We start from the raw sequence: 20,254 nt of genomic DNA, 5'->3' as shown, positions 1-20,254 counted from the left end.
AACGCTTAAATGCTTTCAGATTGTTTCAGCTAAGACGCAGCTTGTTGGAGACATTAAGATCTTGCACGACTTGTCTTTCGATCCTTTCTTCCTGCATGTAGTGCAGCTCTTCGGTTTGAAAGAGAACAGTTTAGTGCAGGTTCTTCACCTACGTTGATGAACATTGTGTTTATAACTATGGTGTAAATGTGTCATTTGTTTCTTAATTTCACTTCAAACAATTCTAATGTTTTTCATTTGTTTTCCTGAAACAGTTCTAAGTATCGTGTTACATGGAAATTAAGTAGCTCAACTGAGGTGACAGAAGGTGTTCTCAATGTTTATTATCATTTGTACTGGTTTTAATAAGCCGCTGACTAGTCATGAGAAAAGTGTTTGGGGAGTGCAATACAGAGATCCTTTTCAGCTACTTTATTTTAGCCTATCTTTCACAGGTTTGAAAGGCAGTTATTTGTGTTCTTTGCTTTAGGATATCTTTGCTGTGTTCATAGGTTACATTTTGTTTGCTGTACATGCCTGTTGTTGCCTACCACTTCAAATGCATGCTTCCTTGTGGGCGGTGATATTACTTATTTCTTAGAAAAGCAAATCTGAAAAAGAGGAAGATGGAACACTGTCAGTTTTGTAGAACTTTGTAAATGGGAGTTCAAGGGCAGTTACTTTGTTGAATAAAATAAAAGTCTTCTGTAGTTCAAATTGCCTGAAATATGGTTTACAGATTGTGCTTGTAGATTATTAACTATGACAAAGAGAAAAATGCTGTTATGCTAACAGGGATTTGTGAGCTTTCATGGCATGCTACTCCTCCACACCTGCTGGGCTGCTTATTTCAAACTATCTTTTCAGAGTCTTCTGGAAGATGCCTGCATGTTTATAGAAACAGAGTTTCGCTGGGAATGCCAACAAAATGTTTATTATGACTAACTCTGTAACACAGAAATATCTTGGAAGTCTAATGAAAAATACTATTACTGCTAGATAAAGGAAGTAGAATGAATAAATTTGACAGATGCTGATTTCTTCTGTGCCTTTTTTTTTTCTTGAAATAACTCTTAAGTTTTTTGGTGTCTTCATGTTCCCTCTCCTCTCCCACCCCAAGTAAAAGTATCCTGTATTTCCTTTGTTGATTTTTTTTTTTTTTTTTTTTTCTTTTTAGGCATTTGAAAGGGATGTTCTTGCTGATTCAAGACTACATAGTTCTGTCCAGGACTCTACACTGGGGATAAGGACATGGGACTCCTCCTGCCAGATTCCAGATGGTTCATTACAACTAACATCTTGGTTGACAACTGTGAAAAAGAACTTTGGATTATTTTATTTTATTTTTGTGGGAGATCACAATCCCCAAACTGTAGGACATATCAGGTACTAAATCATACTTGGATTTTTCCATAATTCTGTTTGATTATTATTTATTTTCTATGAAGGACTTTAAGCATTCAGATCTTATTCTTTGTTGCTTTTAAGAAATGGAAAATTTTTGGTTTTACATCTTGCACTGTAATTGAGTAATGGCAAGAAGTTGTATTTCTTATTTGTTAGAGAAAATTGGGGTGGTTCTGTTATAGCTTTAATCATTAGAGTTATCTTTGTATAGTATTTAAAATTATTATTATAAATTATTATTTTAAGTTCTAATTACTGATAATGGTTGTTATTATCCTAATTACCAACGCTGTCTCTTTCTTTTTTTTGTTGCTTTTGAGAGAGTGCTTAATTTTATTAAGACTGGTTTTGCCACATTTAGTAGGTAAGATAGTTACTGCGTGCAGAGCTTGCCCAGTTGTTAACTGACAACTAGGAAACTTAAAAAGTTTTAATGAAATTTATGGATGTTTGCACAGTTGGCGCATTATGATTCATCTATTTGCTTTCCACCCTTTTAATATAACTATATGTAATTTTCTTTCATTTTCAAATGAGAAAAACTTCCCTTGTTTCTGTTGGAGCTAGTTTGATTTGGAGTATCTGAATGCTCTGGTATTTGTTTTAAAATACAGAAGGGAATATCTGCAGGTGTTATCCTATAGCGTAGCTCTTAGTTCTCATTTATATAGATGTCTGTTATTGTAAGCTTCTTGATAGAAGTGGTTAAAAAGAAAATGACAACTCTCTCCCTCTGATATAAGACAGGAAAAAATACCATAACAGGCGGGGGAATTCCTTTTGCAGCAAAATCATGTTTGTTTTGGGTAGCTGTTTAGGTATGTGATTTTATTAAATTAATTTAAAATTACTCAGTGATCCACTTTTTCTTTGTCCTAAAGGTTCCATATTTCTTGTAGAATTTTAAAGTAACTTTTTCTAATGAGGATGTCTGATATTCTTACTGTAAAAGATGAAACTGATGCAATGAAGGGTTCAGAAGCTGAATTTAAAGATACAGACCCAGTTGAAAGCCTTATAAAATCAGGAAGTCAGGAGCAGATTCAAGCAGAAAAGGATGAAAACTGTCCTGATAGCAAAAACAATATGCCGGTAAGAAGCTTTTAATTTTATTTTTCCCTAGTATATCATGTTAAATAAGTCTGTGTCGTCTTCTTCTCCCTTTTTCATGATCCTCGTGCATGTTTCTTTGTGTACAGGTCAGGAAAACTTGACTGGTGTTAGGGAAGCGAGTAGGATGATTATTGCTTCCTCTGTCCTCCTTTGCCCCACTTCTCTGTTTATATTCATGTAAATATGAGTGTCATTCATTTTTAATTGTTTGAGGTAGATGAGCAGTTTGCAGGGGAACCAAACAATTTGTCCACATTTGTGTTTTCCCGAGTGCACATGTGAAGTTGAGTCTTATTCATCGTAGCAGAACAAGAGAAAAACTCAGCACTTAGGATTCAGCAACAACAAAAGACAGCCTGACTGGGCTGTGTTAAGAATACACTATATAGTAATAGTGTGGTTTCATCAGAGCACTAAAACGTTGGGTGCTGCTTGTACGAACAAAGCATTACAGCGCAGCTCAGCATGTCTGCCCTGAGTAGGGGCGACCAATCTAGGGCTCTTGAGCTATGTGCAGCTTGTAGGTGGCTCAGGTGGAACTTTTACAGCAGAGCTGCACAGCATAAGGCTAAAGTAGTCAGACATAGGTAATCCAAATCCCCAGGTGTTAAGAGGAATCAAGTCAGCAGTGCTCCTGAGGCCAGTAGGTCTGGGTCCTGCCCTAGCCACCAACAGAAGGTTCAGCCTCGTTCTCCCTACATCAGTGGCAGAGTGAGCTGGTGAGCTGTTGTCCCATCTTGGCTGCTAGCTAGTACTCCCCGTAGCTTCCCTTTTCCTCCGTTCCTCACAGCTTGACAGTTTGATGCGTGACTTATTAGGTAGGAAAGCTTAGGCAGTCCTCATGCGTACGCTGAAGAGCTGATGCATATAAATGAGTGGCCTTGGCAAGGTGGGAGATGTACCTACAAAGAAATTGTATTATCACATTTCAAGTGAGAAGGAGGCAGGGGAAATAGTATGAAACTGTCTCGTGTTAAAGGAGAACACAGCAATAAGGATGGGTTACGAATTTATGGCAGCAGATTTAATACCTCTGAGGTTTAGTTGTGCAGTTAGTGTTTATGCTCAAGAGTCCTGGAAGATGGGTCTGTCTCACATGGGACAAAATAGCTAGCTCCTGGCTGAGGCTGCTCACACTGAAGACTGTAAGTGTCTTGGATGATAGCACAACCTTGAAAATGGGACAAATTTCTAAAAGAAATGACAGAAGCTTGTGTATGACAAAAACTAGTTTTCTGTAGGAATTTTGTCTGTGGGTTAATAATAAACAATTTTCTGATAAAAACCCTGATTGGGATATGGGGTATGGCAGTATTCTCTTGTGGGTTGCAAAAACAGGACAGTAGCTTATTAGATTCTTGTTATTGAGAACTGAGTGAAAGGTTCTTTTGGGAGCAGTTTTGTTCAAGACTAACAGCTCGACGTTCCACTGAGTGAAGTAAGCTCTATCTGTTATGTTAAATTGCTTCCAAATGAATCTTGTACACCATTGTAATAACAATACATTTTTACACTTTAATATCTGCTGTCTTTATTAAGGCTGGCATCGTTTCCACAATTTTATGTTTAAAAAAAAATAATCCTTAAATAGTTCTCATATAACGTATGAGAAATAACTGCTACTGAAAAGCTGGTAGATGTTATAGCTGAGATGATATTTTCTTTCATCAATGGAATATCCCAGTAGTAAGCCTTATAAATGAATTTAAGGTTTATTTATTTTCATGCAGTTAAGTAACTTGGAAAAATCTCATTCACATTTCCTCATTCAACAAATTTTAGTGTGGAGACTTGTATGAGACTCAAGTGGCAAATCTGCCTTCCTGCAAACAAATGTTGCTGTGTGGTCAGACCTCGTCTAGAGAAATGAATCTGTTGGTGCTGCAGTGGCTGTGGGGTTTGGTGAGGGGGTTTGTTGCTTGGTTTTGTTCGTGTACAGGACTGGTAGCTGGTGGCTGAAATAATGATCTAGCCTACGCAAGATGAACTGAACAAATGTGTAATGAAGGCTGTTTGGACAGAGCTTTACTGTCCTCTTCATTTAGTGTTGATGTGAGTGGTGTGTCCAGGAGTCTCCGTCAGAATCAGAACATTGCTGTTACAAGAGTAGTGTAATTAAAAGCTGAGTTTGTAGGCTGAGGATGTTGATTTCCAGAGAGGTAGGAAGACAGTCAGTTGCAAAGCGGAACCTTGCTGATATAAGCACTTTGCAACAACTGAAGTCAGGAAAAGTTAATGTCACTTGTACTGTGGTAGCTGCTAGTGCAAATATGTGTCATATATTTGAGGCTTTTTTTCATTGAAAGCATGTTTTATGCTAAAATACAAAGCAAGAATTTTGGCCTGTCCTTAGCAAACAAAACTTCTGGGAACAGTAGAGTAGTTGGCAAGTTTTTAACTAATGGATGATTAAATAGTTTGACTAGTGAAATTTCACTGGACTTACTATTGATTAAGTACAGGTTAAATGTTACTGTAGCGGTGGGGAAAAGAGCAAAGGATTTGCTGAGGAATGTTAGAGAATGTTATCAGAAGCTTATTGGGATTTGTTGTGTTCTTTTCTTTATTAACTGAGTATGTCAGAGGATGGGTTGTGGGGTGGGAGTTAGGGGGTTTGGTTTTGGTTTTCTTAGTTAGTAGCCAGTTGCCTAATAGGTTTCATACCTACTGGCAAACTACAGTAATATTCCTGAGTACAGTTACCACTTTATTTCTAACTTCATTACAGCCAAGTAAGAAACAGGCTATGATCTTTCCTCTGTCGAAACCTATTATGTTTGAATTCAGGTATGTTTCTGGATCTTCACAGTTCCAGAAACTGGTGATTATGTTTTGAAATGTAACTGTGGCTGTAAATTTCAGATTATCTTGAGATGTTACACATTAGTAACCTATTTGCTGTTGTGTGCACTGCTGGAGGTACAATGTGAATGAGAAAACTTATTAGAGTACGTGACTAGCACTCCCAATTTTTTTTAAGCAGTGTGAGAGTAGTATAATTGATTATTAGTGAAGATTTGTTTTTTTTAATTTCCATATTTTGAAGTGACCTTCAAGTAACATTTAAGAGGGACTGGAAATAAGAGGCACTTGGATGAAAAGTACTTTGACAGAAGTAATGTGCATGTCAGCACTACGGTAGTTTTTGTGATCAAACAGGCTTTGGTTCACCGGTCACTGTTGTCTCCCACCTGTTAATCTTATCCAGGTCAGGTGACCACATACTAATTCTGAATTAGCTAGAATACAGGGTCTGAAGTTTGTTGCCTTTGTCACTGGGTGGTGGGACAGGCAATACTTCATCTGCTATAAGGACTGCTGTTACAAAGATTGCGTGACAGGAAATAATGACAAAAATTAAATAAACAGCCTGGATTTATCTTGCAGGATAGTGCCTTTTATTCACTATTAGGATTATGAGGGGTTTTTTAACCAAAAAATATTTAAAATCTGTATAACAATTCACACTGGCTTATGTATAATCCAGAAAAGGAGGTTTGTTCTTACTCTGTAATCCATGCATTATGGGGATAGGGGGAAGAAGAATGTTAGTCTTAAATACGCTCATCTCTGCACTGAAAAATAACCATTAGTAAGTAGATATAAGATCTTTGATGGGATAGTGATTGCCAAGGCAGTAAAAGACACAGAGAAAGAAAGCTATATATCACTACGTGTCAGGAAGAGCACTCGCAAGCTGTGGAGAGTAAGACGAAAATACAACCAACAAAAAAAGCCTTTTGGAAGGATGGAGGCTGGTGCATGAATGCAGGAGTCCTATGCGTCCAGCGTATCACAGGGCAAGGCAAAAGTTGTTGTATTAAGTGTGTATAATTCTGTTTTGGATTTATGCTAATTAAGTAGAGAACCATGTCCTTTGGAGGAATTAGATTAATTTTTTTACTTAGCAACTAGACATCTCTTTCTACAAGTTTCATCCCTCCATACTACCACAAACCTGTGTTTTATTTTCCTGTTCCACAGCTTGAGTTCTCTGAAGCCTTTCTTTGCCTCTTCCCCAGCTGTTTTGGTCTTGTCAGGATTTACCTGTCTTTGTCTCCAAAATATGTGACAATACTTTTTAATAGATAATGATCAGGCAGATTCTGTTTAGTTACTTTTGAACTGTTGAAAATGCTTCTGTGTCCAATGGTGAAACTATTTTTCCATCAGTCATCCTCTATGGTGTCATGGAAAATTGCTGTCACTACTCATACAGGACAGCAAGTAACCATGGAGCATGCTGTTCTTCCCTTCAGTGTTACAAAGCTACCTGTGGTTGTTAGGCCTGTAGCCCTTAACTGGATTTAAAGTTGAGACCTAAGTTAGAAGAAAGGTGAAAAAATGCATGTCCTTAGAACACTCTTGGTTCAGGTCTGTCATGTCACGCCTGTCCTCTGAAACGCCCAAACGGTACTTCAGAAATAGATATAATACCTTCTCACAAAACCTTTCACACTTCTAAGTTTGCCATCTTGTGCCTGACCTGTTTTTATCCAGCTTGTTTAGACAGCATAGTGGTGATGGAGGAAGGCATGTAACAGCTTCAGATCTTTACTTTGTATTTAATATACGTGGTCTGTGGATGTATTTAGGAAAAAATAAAATAGGCAAATACTCCTGCTGAAAGCCTGTAGATATATATGATTATATGTGTTTGGTAAACTATCTTAATTCCCATTTTAATTAGAAATGAAGCATAGTAGTTGTCTTAAAAGTTGTAGGGTTTCTGTTTGGGTTTTTTATTGATTTTTTTTTGTCAAAAACCTAATAATTATTTCATTATGCAATTGTTTGGAATACTTGCTTTTAAATACTGTCTTGAAATCGTGCCCATAATGGCTTCAAATGGGGCATAAATTTATTTTTAATCTTGCTTTCATTAACACAGTGTTTTCTCAAGTCGGTAAAAATCTGAGAGCTGCAAATAAGAAATTGCTTAATTTGCACTCACTAAGGGTTGCATATTCTAAATAGCTATAAATTGTTTTTCACAAATAGGGAACAAAGATCCTATGTAGGAGCAAAACTTAATAAATGTAGAGAAATTAGGACAGAACTAAAATTCATAGACCTGAAAGAAGAGAAAATGTGCTTTAACAGCTACAACATGCATCGACTAACTATCATCCGGGAATTCCAGTGGAAATGTAGTTATCCTCAGTCGCTGTGGTTTTGCCTGAGAAAGGAACTGTGCCCATCATCTCCAAGTTTTGTGAGTGCGGTTACTGTTGATATCGCAGGACTCTGGGTTTTGTATTTCCAGGCGCAGACCTTGCATCACAGGCCTTGTCTCACATTAGCTGTCCCTGCAGTCCAGCCATACCAGATACACTGCAGTGCTTCGTACCTGTCAAGTCCGTGGTGCTTATTCCTCAGTTACAGCTGGTTCTGGGGGCTTGTATTTCAGGTTTTAAGATCCTTAAAGTCATGCAGGAAAGCAAGGAATCCATGCCTGTCAAAGGATTGTTTTACAAGGCAGTTGTTTCTAAATAAGAAGTCTTAATATGATGGCTGAGATTATACTTATCTCATGTGTAGCTTCGAGGTTTGAGTCATTTCAGTCAAGGGAGAATCCCTTCTAACTGGCTGCCCAGCTCTCCCCAGCGTTATTGGTGTTGGTTTGGTCCCTAAACATTGTCAGGTGCTAATGAAATTGAGCACCATCATATTCAAATACCTTTGTTTACTACCCTGAATATCCTATATTGCTTTGATTAACTTCTCCCCCATAGGTTGCTAACACCTATCTTAAAAGAAATCTTTAAATGCATCATAACTAACAGTGTCAGTTGGGTTGGCTTTCCAACCTGAAACAGAACGGTAATTCTGCAAGCGAAATGGAAGATGAGATACCACACACATAAAACACTTAAAGGAATCATCAAACTTGTCATATTGTGATTGAAATCCAAAAACCACATTATTTTTAAACGGTCTTACAAGGAATTTCAATTTTATACTAGATCATTTCAATTTCAGTATCTCAATTAAATTTTGAGTTATTTGATTCACTTGATCTGGCACAAGGAAACATACTTAAGTTTTGGCTGCAATGGATTCCTGAGGCTTTACTGAGGATAGGTGAGGAGGAGATACATGCTTTGTACAGTTCTTAATTAAAAGTAATTATGACATGGTTCCTGCTTCCCAGCAACAATTTTTTTCTCTGTTTTTTGTTTGGTTTGGTTGCGGTTTTTTTGAATCAGTCTTAAAAATAATTGAAATATGTGTGTCTTACCTAATTAGTGAGCAGTAACTTACATGTAAAGTTTTGGTTGAAATTCTGTTTGGCTAGTTTAAAATGTCTTATGTCCTGTATAACTGATTCCCCCCCACGCACTCTTTTATCCCCCCTCCCTCCCTAAAATGGTGGATCTGGGGTGTTTGTTTCCATATCCTCTTTTCAGTTATACACTGGCTTCCAAGCTTCCAAAATTTTGCAAAAGGCAGGCGGTTGCCCAACTGTAGATTTATGGGTTTTTTCTTGCCTGTTGTTTTGGCCGTGAACTGAGGGCCCCACTGGCAGTGCTGATTTGATTTTAAGTTTACACCACTTGATTTGAACCCACCTAAGATAATTGATGCTGGAGTAATTGACATGAGGCTGGGAAATCATCCAGTTCTTGAAAGTTTAGTAGCTTGATATAACAGAAACTTTGCCAGGGATGTGCAGAGTGCCAGCTTTCCATATGCAATGTACGCTTTCAGCATAGCTGATTGAAAGAAAACAGTATGTTGCAGGTAGCAGTAAAACCATGTTGTTCCAGGTATGAGAACATTTGAACTGTCTTTGCTGTTTAAAATCTTGGCAAGCTTCCCTTAAAAAACTGATGATAGGTTGCGTTAGTTTTCAGTGCTGCTATTTAAAATACTGTTATATAGTGAAATGAGGTTAAATGAGATCCCCTTCTGCTGCTCTTCAGCTAAGCTGACGCAACATCCAAAAAAGACATTTGGGACTTGAGGAAAATGAGAGAAATAGCAGTTCTTCTACGTTTACTTTGCTGTAGGTTAGGTGTTCTTTTTAGCAACATGTATGTCCTGCTAAGAAATTAAGGCATTTGATAGATACCTGCTCCTATGAGCCTAGGGCAAGGAGGGCTGTCTTCATGTAGTTTTCAAACAGTTTTTATTTAGTTTACTTCTGAAAGGCTACCACTTTCATAAAGGAGGAAATATTGTCCATTAAACAACATTTGAAATTATATTACCAATGTTGCTTTTTCCTTACAAGTACTAGACTTGTGCTTAGTAAAACCAGTTCTGTTAAAAGGCTTGCTTATTCATCAGTTTTAGTTCTACAGTGAAACCAGTACTTAAATTGTTATGCCACTTAAGTGCTTCTAATCCTGTGTAACTGTCACAGACCATTGGATTAGTTTTAACTATGCAGTTAAGAAATGGTTAAACACTTTTTGTTGATTCAAATGTGCATTTCAATCATGCATACTGTAGTAAAATTCTGGTAATGCTTTTTTTTTAAAAAAGAAACAATAGTAATAGAAGGATCTGGGAGGAGAAAGAGCAAATTAATGCACCGTAAGTTAGTAAAATGTGTCTGGGGAGAAAGAACATAGTAGTGCATAGTAAACTAAAGGGGAAAAAAGTTGACCAGTAGCCCATTTTAAGGTCCACTTTTTCATAGGTCCTAAGATGAAAGAAAAAAACCCACGTGTGTTAACCTGCTTATGATAGGTCATCATCTGTTCCCCTAGTAAAGGCAATGCTTTTTTCTTTCTTTTTTTTTTTTAATATGATTTTTCAAGGTAGGTTTCAGGAATAGGAAGAAAATTTATAAAAACCATGTCATGTTGCCAAGGCAATTAGGACATGAGAACTTAAAATGCAGGAGCTGGCTGAGAGAGCAAACTGCTGGGATCTTACTGAACGAGAATAATGCTTGCTTCCTGTTAAATTCCTCTAATATCTATTGTCGATAAATGAAGAAGAGAAATCAAGGACAAGCAGAATGAAACTGGGAGAGGATATAGTCCTTTAGCCAAAAGCACCTGCTGTTCCTTTCATAGATGTGACCAACATGTCAGTAGTAACTGTTAAAGCTTTCTCTTACATAGACTTTTGCATTAATAAAATTGTATTATGTTTAATACAAACCTTTTCTGTTGTGCCTATCATTCAGCGGCCAGTGCAGTCTTTTGGACAGACAGCAAAAAGGTCGAAGGTACGGTAGACTTGTGTGCTGGCATGCTAAGGAAGCCCTTCATGCTTGATAAAGCTTTGTTACTTTGTGAAAAGTGCCTTTAGTTTTATTTTTTGGCATTGAAGCTTTGTTTTTTTCTGTTGGATTTTTGTCTTGCTTAGTTGTCTGCTTTTGTGGTTTGCCTTTATATTTTTGGTGGCTTCTTATTGTTACGGAGAGAAACACTTTCCCAAAGATTTTATTTACTTTTTATTAGATGTGCTCTATTGTGCTGATAGTGCTTTAAGAAGCTGCGATTGCTTGGGTATTTTCATCCTAAAGCAAATTATTTATTCTATTGAAAATATTAAAAATGCAGTTTTCAGCCATTTTGTTTTACATAAAATGAACGGGAAAATAACGGCTTATGATATATTGATATAATTTTTTTAATAAGCCATAGTTTTTAATTTTACATACTTTCCTTTAGTCAAACACAAAGTTAAAGTTAGTTCGGAGCCTTGCTGTATGTGAAGAATATCCACCTCCTCCCACAGCTGAAATATCACAGGATCTCCAGGTAAAAATCACATTACTGAAGTTTCTGAAACAATTTGAAATAACTTATTGTTCAAAAGAAAATCTTTTGGGTACTCTTTAAATATGCAGACACCATATGATTTTAATTTTTAATACAGCTTTAGTAGAGGTGGTATTATCAGACAAAGAATTTGCTGCTTTGATTTTCTGAACTGTAATGGTTGATGTCTGAGGAAGAGGGGGTTGGTTAGTTGTTTTAACTTGGTAGTGTTACGGTGTACTTGAGGCAGGCTTAAATTGCTTAAGCGCTGTCTGCCATCAGTAAGAGAGAAAAATGATTGTGCAGCGTAATTTATAGGGGTTTTATATTTAGGAAATATGAACAGTTGCAAGTTCTGGTGTTTTAACTGAATTCCTGCATATTAGTCATAATTGCTGGTAGTTCTATTAACACATGCCCTGAGGTATGTCTGAAGACTATTCTATTAAGATGAAACAACACAGTTAAAGAAGTTCCTAAGTGCTGGACAAAATATCTAAACATACTTTAGAAAATTTAAAACAAAATCTCGCTTTCCTGACTTTACCTTCATACCAGCCTGCATTTTTAGAGCAAAACACTATTAGTGGTTTTAGTTCTGTGTATGAAGGAGGGGTGTCCAAATGCTTTTCTTTTTCACTCCTAACAAAACTGCAATGATCCTTGGTGGCTTACTCATAAAGCGTGTTGACTTATTTTGCTGTTATTTAAAAAGCTTCTAAACTGTTTTTTGTGAAAAGTCTCACTTTTCTTAACAAGCAGCGTACGGGGGTGTGAGGGGGGATTTGCTGGGGGGCGGTAATTCAGTTTTGGGGAGCACTCATGTAGATGTTTGTCAAGCTAATCAAAATTTGGTAAGATTGAACCACAAAGCGTCTAAGGTGTTAGGTGTTTTTCTTGGGGAAAAATGAAAAAATAATATTTTTTGGTAGTCCTTCACTAATATACCAGTATTTGAGGAGTTGACTAGAGAAATTTTGAAATAGGGCCTTCTAAGTTGGTGAAAGTTGAAGTCTTAGATTGGTATTGTCTGCAGAGTAAGAGATTAAAGGACAACAGAAAACAGTGATTTACAACCCTGTTGTAATGTTTTGCATAGGATTAACAAAATTGGCTGCAAGATCTAGTTCAGGCTTAGTTGTTTAGTCTGGAGCAGTAGGGTTTAACTTTTCCAGTCACTGTATCTAATTACAGGAAGAGAGAATCCTGATTTGATGGGCTGTTCATCCACAGTATGCTTCACACGTAAGAGATGTTAGGATTTTCAAAACCTCCAGCACTATACAACACTGTGCATTTAATGGTTTAAAACCAGGCATTTATAAAAAGCATGCTCTGCAGATGGCATTTGTTACAGTGCCCTCTGAGCATCTCTCCTTAGCTGCATACTGCAAGGTTCTTCTTGAAAGGAGTTATTGCAGTACTAGAAGAGGTGTAAAGGCCAGTTCTACAGAGTGAATTGAGTTGTGAGGTAATCTAAGTTCATACAAAAGGAATACTGTAACCAGATTGTATGTTAAGAAACAAAATTAGATCTAGCTGCAAGTTTTCTTTAGAAATGGTAATCTAGAAAAAACGGCTTACAAATCCTAGTAACTGTGCAAAGGATTGAGAGAAGAGATTTCATTCTTCCCTGTCCATTCAGAGAAATGTCTGTTGAAGGGAAGAGTTAGAAGTAGGAATTTGTTACACGTTCTGATGCTGGAGGTCACGTCCTATGGGGCACAGGTCTTCCGTGACTCTGTAACAACTCGTACAGGCAATTTCTTCATCCTTTTTGCGTTCTTTGCCAAAGATTCTTTGGGAATGGCACGGAAGAGTTCTTCTGTAAGCACTAATTAGCGGCTGGCTGCCTCAAGCCCCACAGTTTGAAGCGTGATGCGTATGCATTAATTATGCCTGGGACACGTGGGAGGTCCAGTGGCTAGGTGAAGTGAGAGGCTGTCTTGTGTGGCCCTCTCTGGCAGCACGAGAATAACCTCTGTGATTGCTTCCCCTTGCTGGAAAAGTCGCTGCTCTGTTGTATCAGTGATTGCAGCTGGTAAATGGCTTCCAAGTCTGTGTTCATACTTAAAATGGATTTTAAGAGTTAAGAATGAAATTCAGGATAAAGCTGCTGATGATACTGGAAGAATCCCAGTTTGTAATGATTAGAAAGCATTAGCCTTGATAGGATGAAAATACACCTACTCAACTAGGAAGTGGTGTGAGTTTTGGGATAACTCTGTAGTCTTGCCTGTGACTGTTTCAGTCACCTCTTCCACAACAGCGTGTACAGCAGCTCTTGGCAAGGTAAAACACCTAGGCACGTGCGGGTGTTAAGTCACTTAGCAAGTCACGGCTGCCACTGCTGGCTGCTGCTCCTTGGAAGGCTATAGTGAAAGAGGACAGACCAGAGAAATTGTCTCAAGCAGATCAGTTTGGTTTCTGCTTATATTTTCTTGAGCAATTGCAACATGAAAAAAGACACTGCGCCTTACTGAGAAACCAAGGTAAGAGCTCACCAATTTTTAAGCCTTAATTGTTAAAAAGTACTGGCAGCCCTTTACTAAAAGGTGCTATGAAAGTACAAGCTTATCAGTTTATTGCAGGAGGAATAAGGTAACTGATTTATTTCATCTTTTATCTTTGTGAATACACTGACTTTTTTACTCTCTTGCCATCCTTTGCCTAAATATCAGGTGCTGGGATTGTTCTGGTTCTGTATGCTCTAATACAAAGTATGAACAGTAGCAAAGGATGATCCATTTCAGCTCTTTTTAAGGGAGGGCTGTTTTCATATGAATTATAGTTTGTTATTATGGGTAACAAGTAAATAAACTTTCAAAAGATTGAATTTTTTTCTTCTTTAGCAAAATAAAACAACCCAAAGGAGGGGGAGTGGGGGGAGAAGACCAGGGTCTGTAGTGTTGGTTTATACTGACTTGTGTAAATTCAGGTGGTTGTTGGTTTTAGAGGTTGCTGGTAAAAAGCCAAGACCCCATGATGCAGGCGCTTTGAGTTATTCTGTAATGTTTCCTGACTCTGACCTTTTTCTCAAGTGTTTTAAGCTGGAGGAATTCATTGGGTTTTGATGGTTTTGGGGGTTTTGCTTTTTGTTTGACTTTTTCTTGTTTAATCAGTATTTGGTGACAGTTTCTTCTGCTACAATGAGGGCTTCAGATAGGAGTCTGTTAAATCAGTATGCCAGCAGAGACCCGCTACAAACAGAGTGGGATTAAAAGAATTTTAGGGAATAGACGTTAAAAGATTTTTTTTTTCAGCAGCTTTCCAGTCAAGTAGGTCATATTTAATTAGATGTTACAATTTTATAGCATGAAATCACAAGAAAATGCCCTTTGTACACGGTTCTACTGTATCACACTTTGAAGTAGAATTGGTGGTAGTAGAAGAACTGGCTGTTCAGATGGCTATTCTTTTTTTAGCTCTTGTTGGGAGAAGTATGAAAATGATTACTTGCTGAAATCCGTTGACTAAACTAGTGGTGTATGCTTTTAGTTTTGGAATAGTGTAGTCAATTTTCTAGTGAAAGAAAATCAGACTGAAATTTTCCTTAACTTACTGATAGTTTTGTAGAGTATTGTAAGGTGGAGAGAAACATATTGGTGGATCAAAGTCAGAAATAATTTCTTAGTAAGGCATAAACCGTGTTTCTTTTTCAAATAACTTATGTAGCTACTTGGTGAACAGTAGGTATAATGCACTTTGTAGTGACAAATAAATTGCTCACTTATGTTATATTCAGGTTTATGAGGTGAGGAATGCAAATATTTGTGTTGGATTATTTCAGGTTTGTAGCCAAGTGAATTCTCAAGACTAGGAAAGAATTATACAAAAGAGTTAATTATTAGTGATTGGTAATGGTTTTTATCAGACTTGAGTATAGATAATCTGAAAAGCTAAGAAGCCTTCATGCATGTAATGCTGTTTTGCAGGGTGTATATGAATCAAGAAGTTTAATTAGAATATTTCATGTGGGGAAATACTGTAGAGCTGATAAAACTGTCAGCTAATTTTTTTTTGTCATTTGAAAAAGTCGTTACTCCAAAAATGCATATCAAAACTAGTTTTTAACCATAACCTCATTAATATAGGGTTCCCATTGCCCAGGTCTGCAGGGACCAAGGGAGGGAGAGCAGTTTGGTGTGCCAGGGCAGGGAGAAGCATTATTGCGGGTTGTGCAAGGATGTGTTTGCATGTGAAACAGTCTTTAGCCTTGGTGAATCCTGACTATATTTAACTCTGGCCGGCTTACATCAGTGAGATCAAGTCTGTGGAATGACACCTGAGGAGAAGCTTAGAGCAGGTGCCTGGGTATGGGTAAGAGTGGGTTTGAAGGAAGAGTAAGGACTTGCGTGGGAAAGGTTTAGGTGCGGGACAGGAGAGTGATAGGCAAGAATGGGTGAGGGGCAGGTTCTTTGGGTGGGGAAGCATCAGCTGTTCTTGGGTTGCAGGGTGACAGTGTCAACTCAGCTGGCACCTGGGGGAGCAAAATTGATGTTTGAGGGAGTTAAAGATAAAAGGTAATGGTGGAGTGTTGCTCTTACAGGACTGCCACTCATCCTCTTAGACTCATTCAGACACATGGTGTCTCTGTTTCCCCCTGCCTCGTCTGTTTTTGCCGTCTGAAATATGTTAGTCCTTCACTGACAGTCTTGTTAAAGAGTAAAGAAGCATGAAAAATGAACTACAATCTTCCATTATTTAGGGGACCATTATGTCACTATAATTTCAAAGGGAAGCTCTTTATTTGCTATATTCGGGAAACGGGTTTTATGATAGCTCACCTACTTGTACAAAACACGGATTTTGAGATAATTACACACAAAGTTACTCTGTTAAAATATACAGGATTAAGAATCTAAGCCTTGAAGACAGTAAGGTTTGCAAATTTTGCCTTGATACACCGTGTTAGTAAAATTTCCCCTTTTTGTGGATCTAGGAATGCTAGATGGAAATACTTGTTTTCACTTTTTTCTTCATGTTATAAACCAAACTGGAACTTGAATTAAGCTTTTATGGTCAGGAACTGTGAAGGAATGGGGGGAAAAGCCCAGCATCATAGATGATGCATTACTTAAATTTTTAGAATCTCTATAAAATGTATGCATCTGAAAAACTAGAATATTTTTGTATGCGTATCAAATAAGATGCTTTAGATTCACTCAGGGCAAAATAGCATTCAGGGCCTGGAAGTCTGCATAAATTCTAAAATGTATATGGTACTTTCTATGCCTTCTCTATAGATTTTGTTTTACTGATAAATAATTTCCATCTTGTGGTCATGTAAAATGCATGTGGGATCAGAAAGAATATGAAGGCAATTATTTTCCTTGTTACTTCCTTGTTTTGCAGGTACTATAGTACAAAACAGTTCTCCTGCAGGTATTGTTTGAAATAATTTCCGTGATGACTGATTTTTACTCTTGACAGGAGAAAATTCAGATCCAGTTGTCACAGTCTTTTGAAAAAGAAGAAAAGCCTGCAAAAGATGAAACAGAAAAGGAAAAATCCACTGATAAACTGTCCAGAAAAATGTTATCAAGAGGTTTGCTATCTGTCATTGTGCTTTTAAATGTACTGTGCGGTAAAGAATATTTAGAGAAAATACAATTTGCTTTCCAGTCATCATTGCATAAACATTGCTTGTTTGTTTTGTTGGGGGTTTTTTGTTTTGTTTTGTTTTTTTTAGCAAATGAAGCAGATAGATCAGATATCTTTGAGCAGGAGAGGGAGTTAGTCCCAGAGGATACAGTGCTTTCGAGGCTTCGTCAAACACATGTACTCAAGCAAATGCTCTTCCTTTTCGCCTGTCTAGCTGTGCAGACCAGCATGAAAGCAATTGTGCTCAATTGTGTCCAAATGTTCTTTGGAAAACTGACTTTACTAGTCAGTAGAAGTTATTATCTTCTTCCTAGACTTTGTTACAGGATTTGTGAAACTTAAGTGAGAATGACAACTACCTTTGTACTTTTTCTGATTTTTATTCAACAGAAGTCGATGTTCTTGTTGATTTATTTTACTTTTGATAGTATCTAGAATTTTTTTATAAAGTTTTGGAGCAAGGGTGGAACTACATAAGTAAAAATGACAAGTATTACATTTTCACTTTCATATTCCTGCATTCTGGATTGAAGATCTACTCTATCTACTGAAAATCTTTGGTTTTAAACCTGAAACAGAACTGTAAAATTGATGACATAAACCTGTCTATGCCCACATTATCTAATTCCTCTTAAAGGCAGAAGACTTTATGCATTTAAGTTGGCAAATCATTGTACAGCACTTGCTTTAAATGAAGGATCCAAAATGTTTATCTAAACATCTTGGATCAGCCGGTGTGTAGGAAATACCTTTAAAGCTAGAATTGTTTTTGAGAGAGGTGGCACTTGTCCGTCTTGTGTCCCTCAGTTTCATAAGGCCTTCCTCATGTGGCATTTCAGCGCATCTTGTCCCAGCTGGAGCCAGGTATTTGTGAAATAATAAGCACTGGGATGGAGGACTTAACTGCATTTATAAATCTGTGGCTTTGAAATGATACCTTAAAAAAATAAGATGTTCTTTCAGAGCTAACTTGCTCAACCTTTGAAGTGCACGCCCATCTTCTAAAATTAAGAAAGAAAAAACCCCAAATCCTATCCCACTTCCATCCCCCCCCTAAAAAAAATACCCAACATGTTGGGTAATGATGAGGAGTTGAGAACAAAGTGACAAAATGACTAAGGTAGAGGTAGCTGTTCTAAATTCACCCAGTATCTCCTCTGGAGGTTAATTACCTCCCAATTTAGGATGTGCCAAAATAGAAAATGATGGAATTTAAGCATCAGTCTTCTAGTAATTATATCTAAATTATTGCTCACTTGCAAATTAAGAAAATTAAAGTAAATAATTATTCAATCTTAAAGTTGTTTTACCAGGCATACCTTTTTTTTTTCCTTCCCCTCCTCAGAAACGAAAGTAATCCCAAACCATAAATGGCTCAAACTTGCTTGGTTTCATTTATACTTTCTCGATGATGTGTGGTCAGGACTGATAGCATAACAAGCTCTGCAGATAAAGGACCACACTATCATTCTTCTCTAGGGAACTGAAGATTCTCTGTCCTTAGGTGGACTTGGATATTCTCCAGGAAAAATTTAGGTCTCATTTTTGAAGACTGGATGCTTTGGTCACCACGTTTCCCATTACATCAGGAGGCTGCTCTGCTGGTGCTGTTGCTGCTCATGAAAGAGCCTGCATAGCTTCTCTTTCCACCAAATCCTCCCCTTCTTCGTGCAGTAGTCCCCTCACTGCTCTCCATACTGACCACGAAAAGGCCTGGAACAGCTAGGACCTAGGCTTAATTTTGAGCTGTGCCGAACTTGAGACTAGGTTACCAGTTAAGTAGTTCTTGGAAGAAATCTACTTCCAAAAATATTGATAAAACACCTATAGCTTGGAATTTGAAGACCTGGAAAACTTGGAAGGTTGGTGGAGATGAGGTGACTCAACGTGATAGACTGCTTCAAAATATATAGCAATTTGTTAACAGGTTGGCAGTGCTACTGAAACTGTTGCTTCTGTATTATGCTTGAATTAGGGGATTGGGGGCTGATGATGTTGGGTTTTCTGTTTCATTTTTCACTTGTGAGCCTTTTCCTTGGAAACTGGAAGTGTTTAATTTGGGGAATGACATGCCTAATAGTTATATAGTATTGATCCATACATGGTATTTTCAGCAGTAATTGGAAAAAAAACAGTATTAGTGGTTTTCCAAAGTGTAATTTTGCTCTCTTCCCCCTCACCCGTAGATTCCAGCCAGGAGTATACAGATTCCACTGGTATAGATCTTCATGAATTTTTAGTAAATACATTAAAAAACAATCCCAGGTAAGCATCAGTAATGTTTAAAAACTTTCTGGTTTCCTTTCTTGTTGCCTGAGGCTTCACACCCCCTGGTTGGTTGGTTGGTTTGTTTTTTCTCCTCTTAAATGTCTAACACTACATGTCAGTCATTTAGGATGAGATTTCGTTGCATAGGCTGTCTGAAACACCAGTCCACTGTCACTTGTGTGTTATATGAACAGAGGTTCAGGACACTGAAATGGTTTAAATGTTTTTAACATTTAATAGACAAATAATGAGTTCTGTCTGTGTGCAATTCTGTCCCTGATGGACTCTAGTACTATACCTCTCAAATTTGTACTCTTAGCATCTGCGTGTTAGAGACCAAACTGCCGTCTCCTCCTTTAATCTGCCTTGCACTGAATTTATAGACACAGGAATTATTTTTAAAGCTGTACCACGTAGCCGGAGTTAGAGATACACATCTTCACTCTGCACATCAGAAACCAAACCTGACTGAATTCATCATTTGTTAGCAACAGAGTTGACAGGGTTCTGTTGCTGTGAGGTTTGCACTACACTGCTGTCTATCTCGTTTGTTCTTTTCCTCAGTGGGGTTTCATACTAGGTCTGGGGCTGTACGTACAAGGCAAGAAATTAACCTGGTAGACTGGTAGTGCTGTCACAAAACCTATTCCACTGCTATTTGTTATTCATTCATATTATAGTTACGATTTCCAATGTGATAATTTATTTGGATTGCATTTTATTGGTTAAAAAATTTAAAATGAGCTACAATAAGGGGCCAACGCTGTTTTCTCCTGTAAAGTAAAATCAGAAAGCTCGGCCTCTGCTAGACTGTTTTGTTGTTGCTATTTGAAGTCTTAAAGCATCCCAATGAAAACCAGAAATTGTAGGTGATGGTCTGCTCTGGGTTTACGTGCGCAGTAACTGGGAAGCTTAGTCATCTGATGTGTGCAAATTATGAACTGTGCGACAGCTAATTTCATTACATGTTAATGATTTATTGGGACTGGCATAAGCATTTTTAACATTAATATTCATTCCTATCACCTCGAGTTTAACTTTTTCATAACTCTCTTAATATCACATTGCCTCGTGTGCCAACTTTTAAGCACTTGGTTGTTGGTATGTTGTAGTAGTGCCTTCCAGTATCAGTACTTTGTCACTGTGTCTCAATGATCCCA

The 20,254-nt window shown here is 37.5% G+C and overlaps 1 protein-coding gene across 5 annotated transcripts in view; it reads left to right on the top strand.

Moving 5' to 3' along the window:
- The first annotated feature begins 2,307 nt into the window (after positions 1 to 2,307).
- Positions 2,308 to 20,254, top strand: part of R3HDM1 (R3H domain containing 1) — a 52,812-nt gene continuing 34,865 nt past the window's right edge. For 4 of the 5 annotated variants that reach the window (XM_086465613.1, XM_009951574.2, XM_086465612.1 and 1 more), the window contains exons 1-5: positions 2,308 to 2,478; positions 10,643 to 10,684; positions 11,133 to 11,222; positions 16,656 to 16,770; positions 19,013 to 19,091. In XM_086465613.1, coding sequence (XP_086321739.1) covers positions 2,308 to 2,478; positions 10,643 to 10,684; positions 11,133 to 11,222; positions 16,656 to 16,770; positions 19,013 to 19,091 — 497 coding nt within the window. The remainder of the gene's footprint in view (positions 2,479 to 10,642; positions 10,685 to 11,132; positions 11,223 to 16,655; positions 16,771 to 19,012; positions 19,092 to 20,254) is intronic. The other variant, XM_086465614.1, reaches the window with a different exon arrangement.

The sequence above is a fragment of the Leptosomus discolor genome, chromosome 5 (assembly GCF_034619465.1).
Source record: "Leptosomus discolor isolate bLepDis1 chromosome 5, bLepDis1.hap2, whole genome shotgun sequence".
In the NCBI taxonomy this organism is placed as follows: domain Eukaryota; kingdom Metazoa; phylum Chordata; class Aves; order Leptosomiformes; family Leptosomidae; genus Leptosomus; species Leptosomus discolor.
The sequence above is the reverse complement of the archived record's forward strand: the minus strand, read 5'-3'. Positions and strand labels throughout refer to the sequence as shown.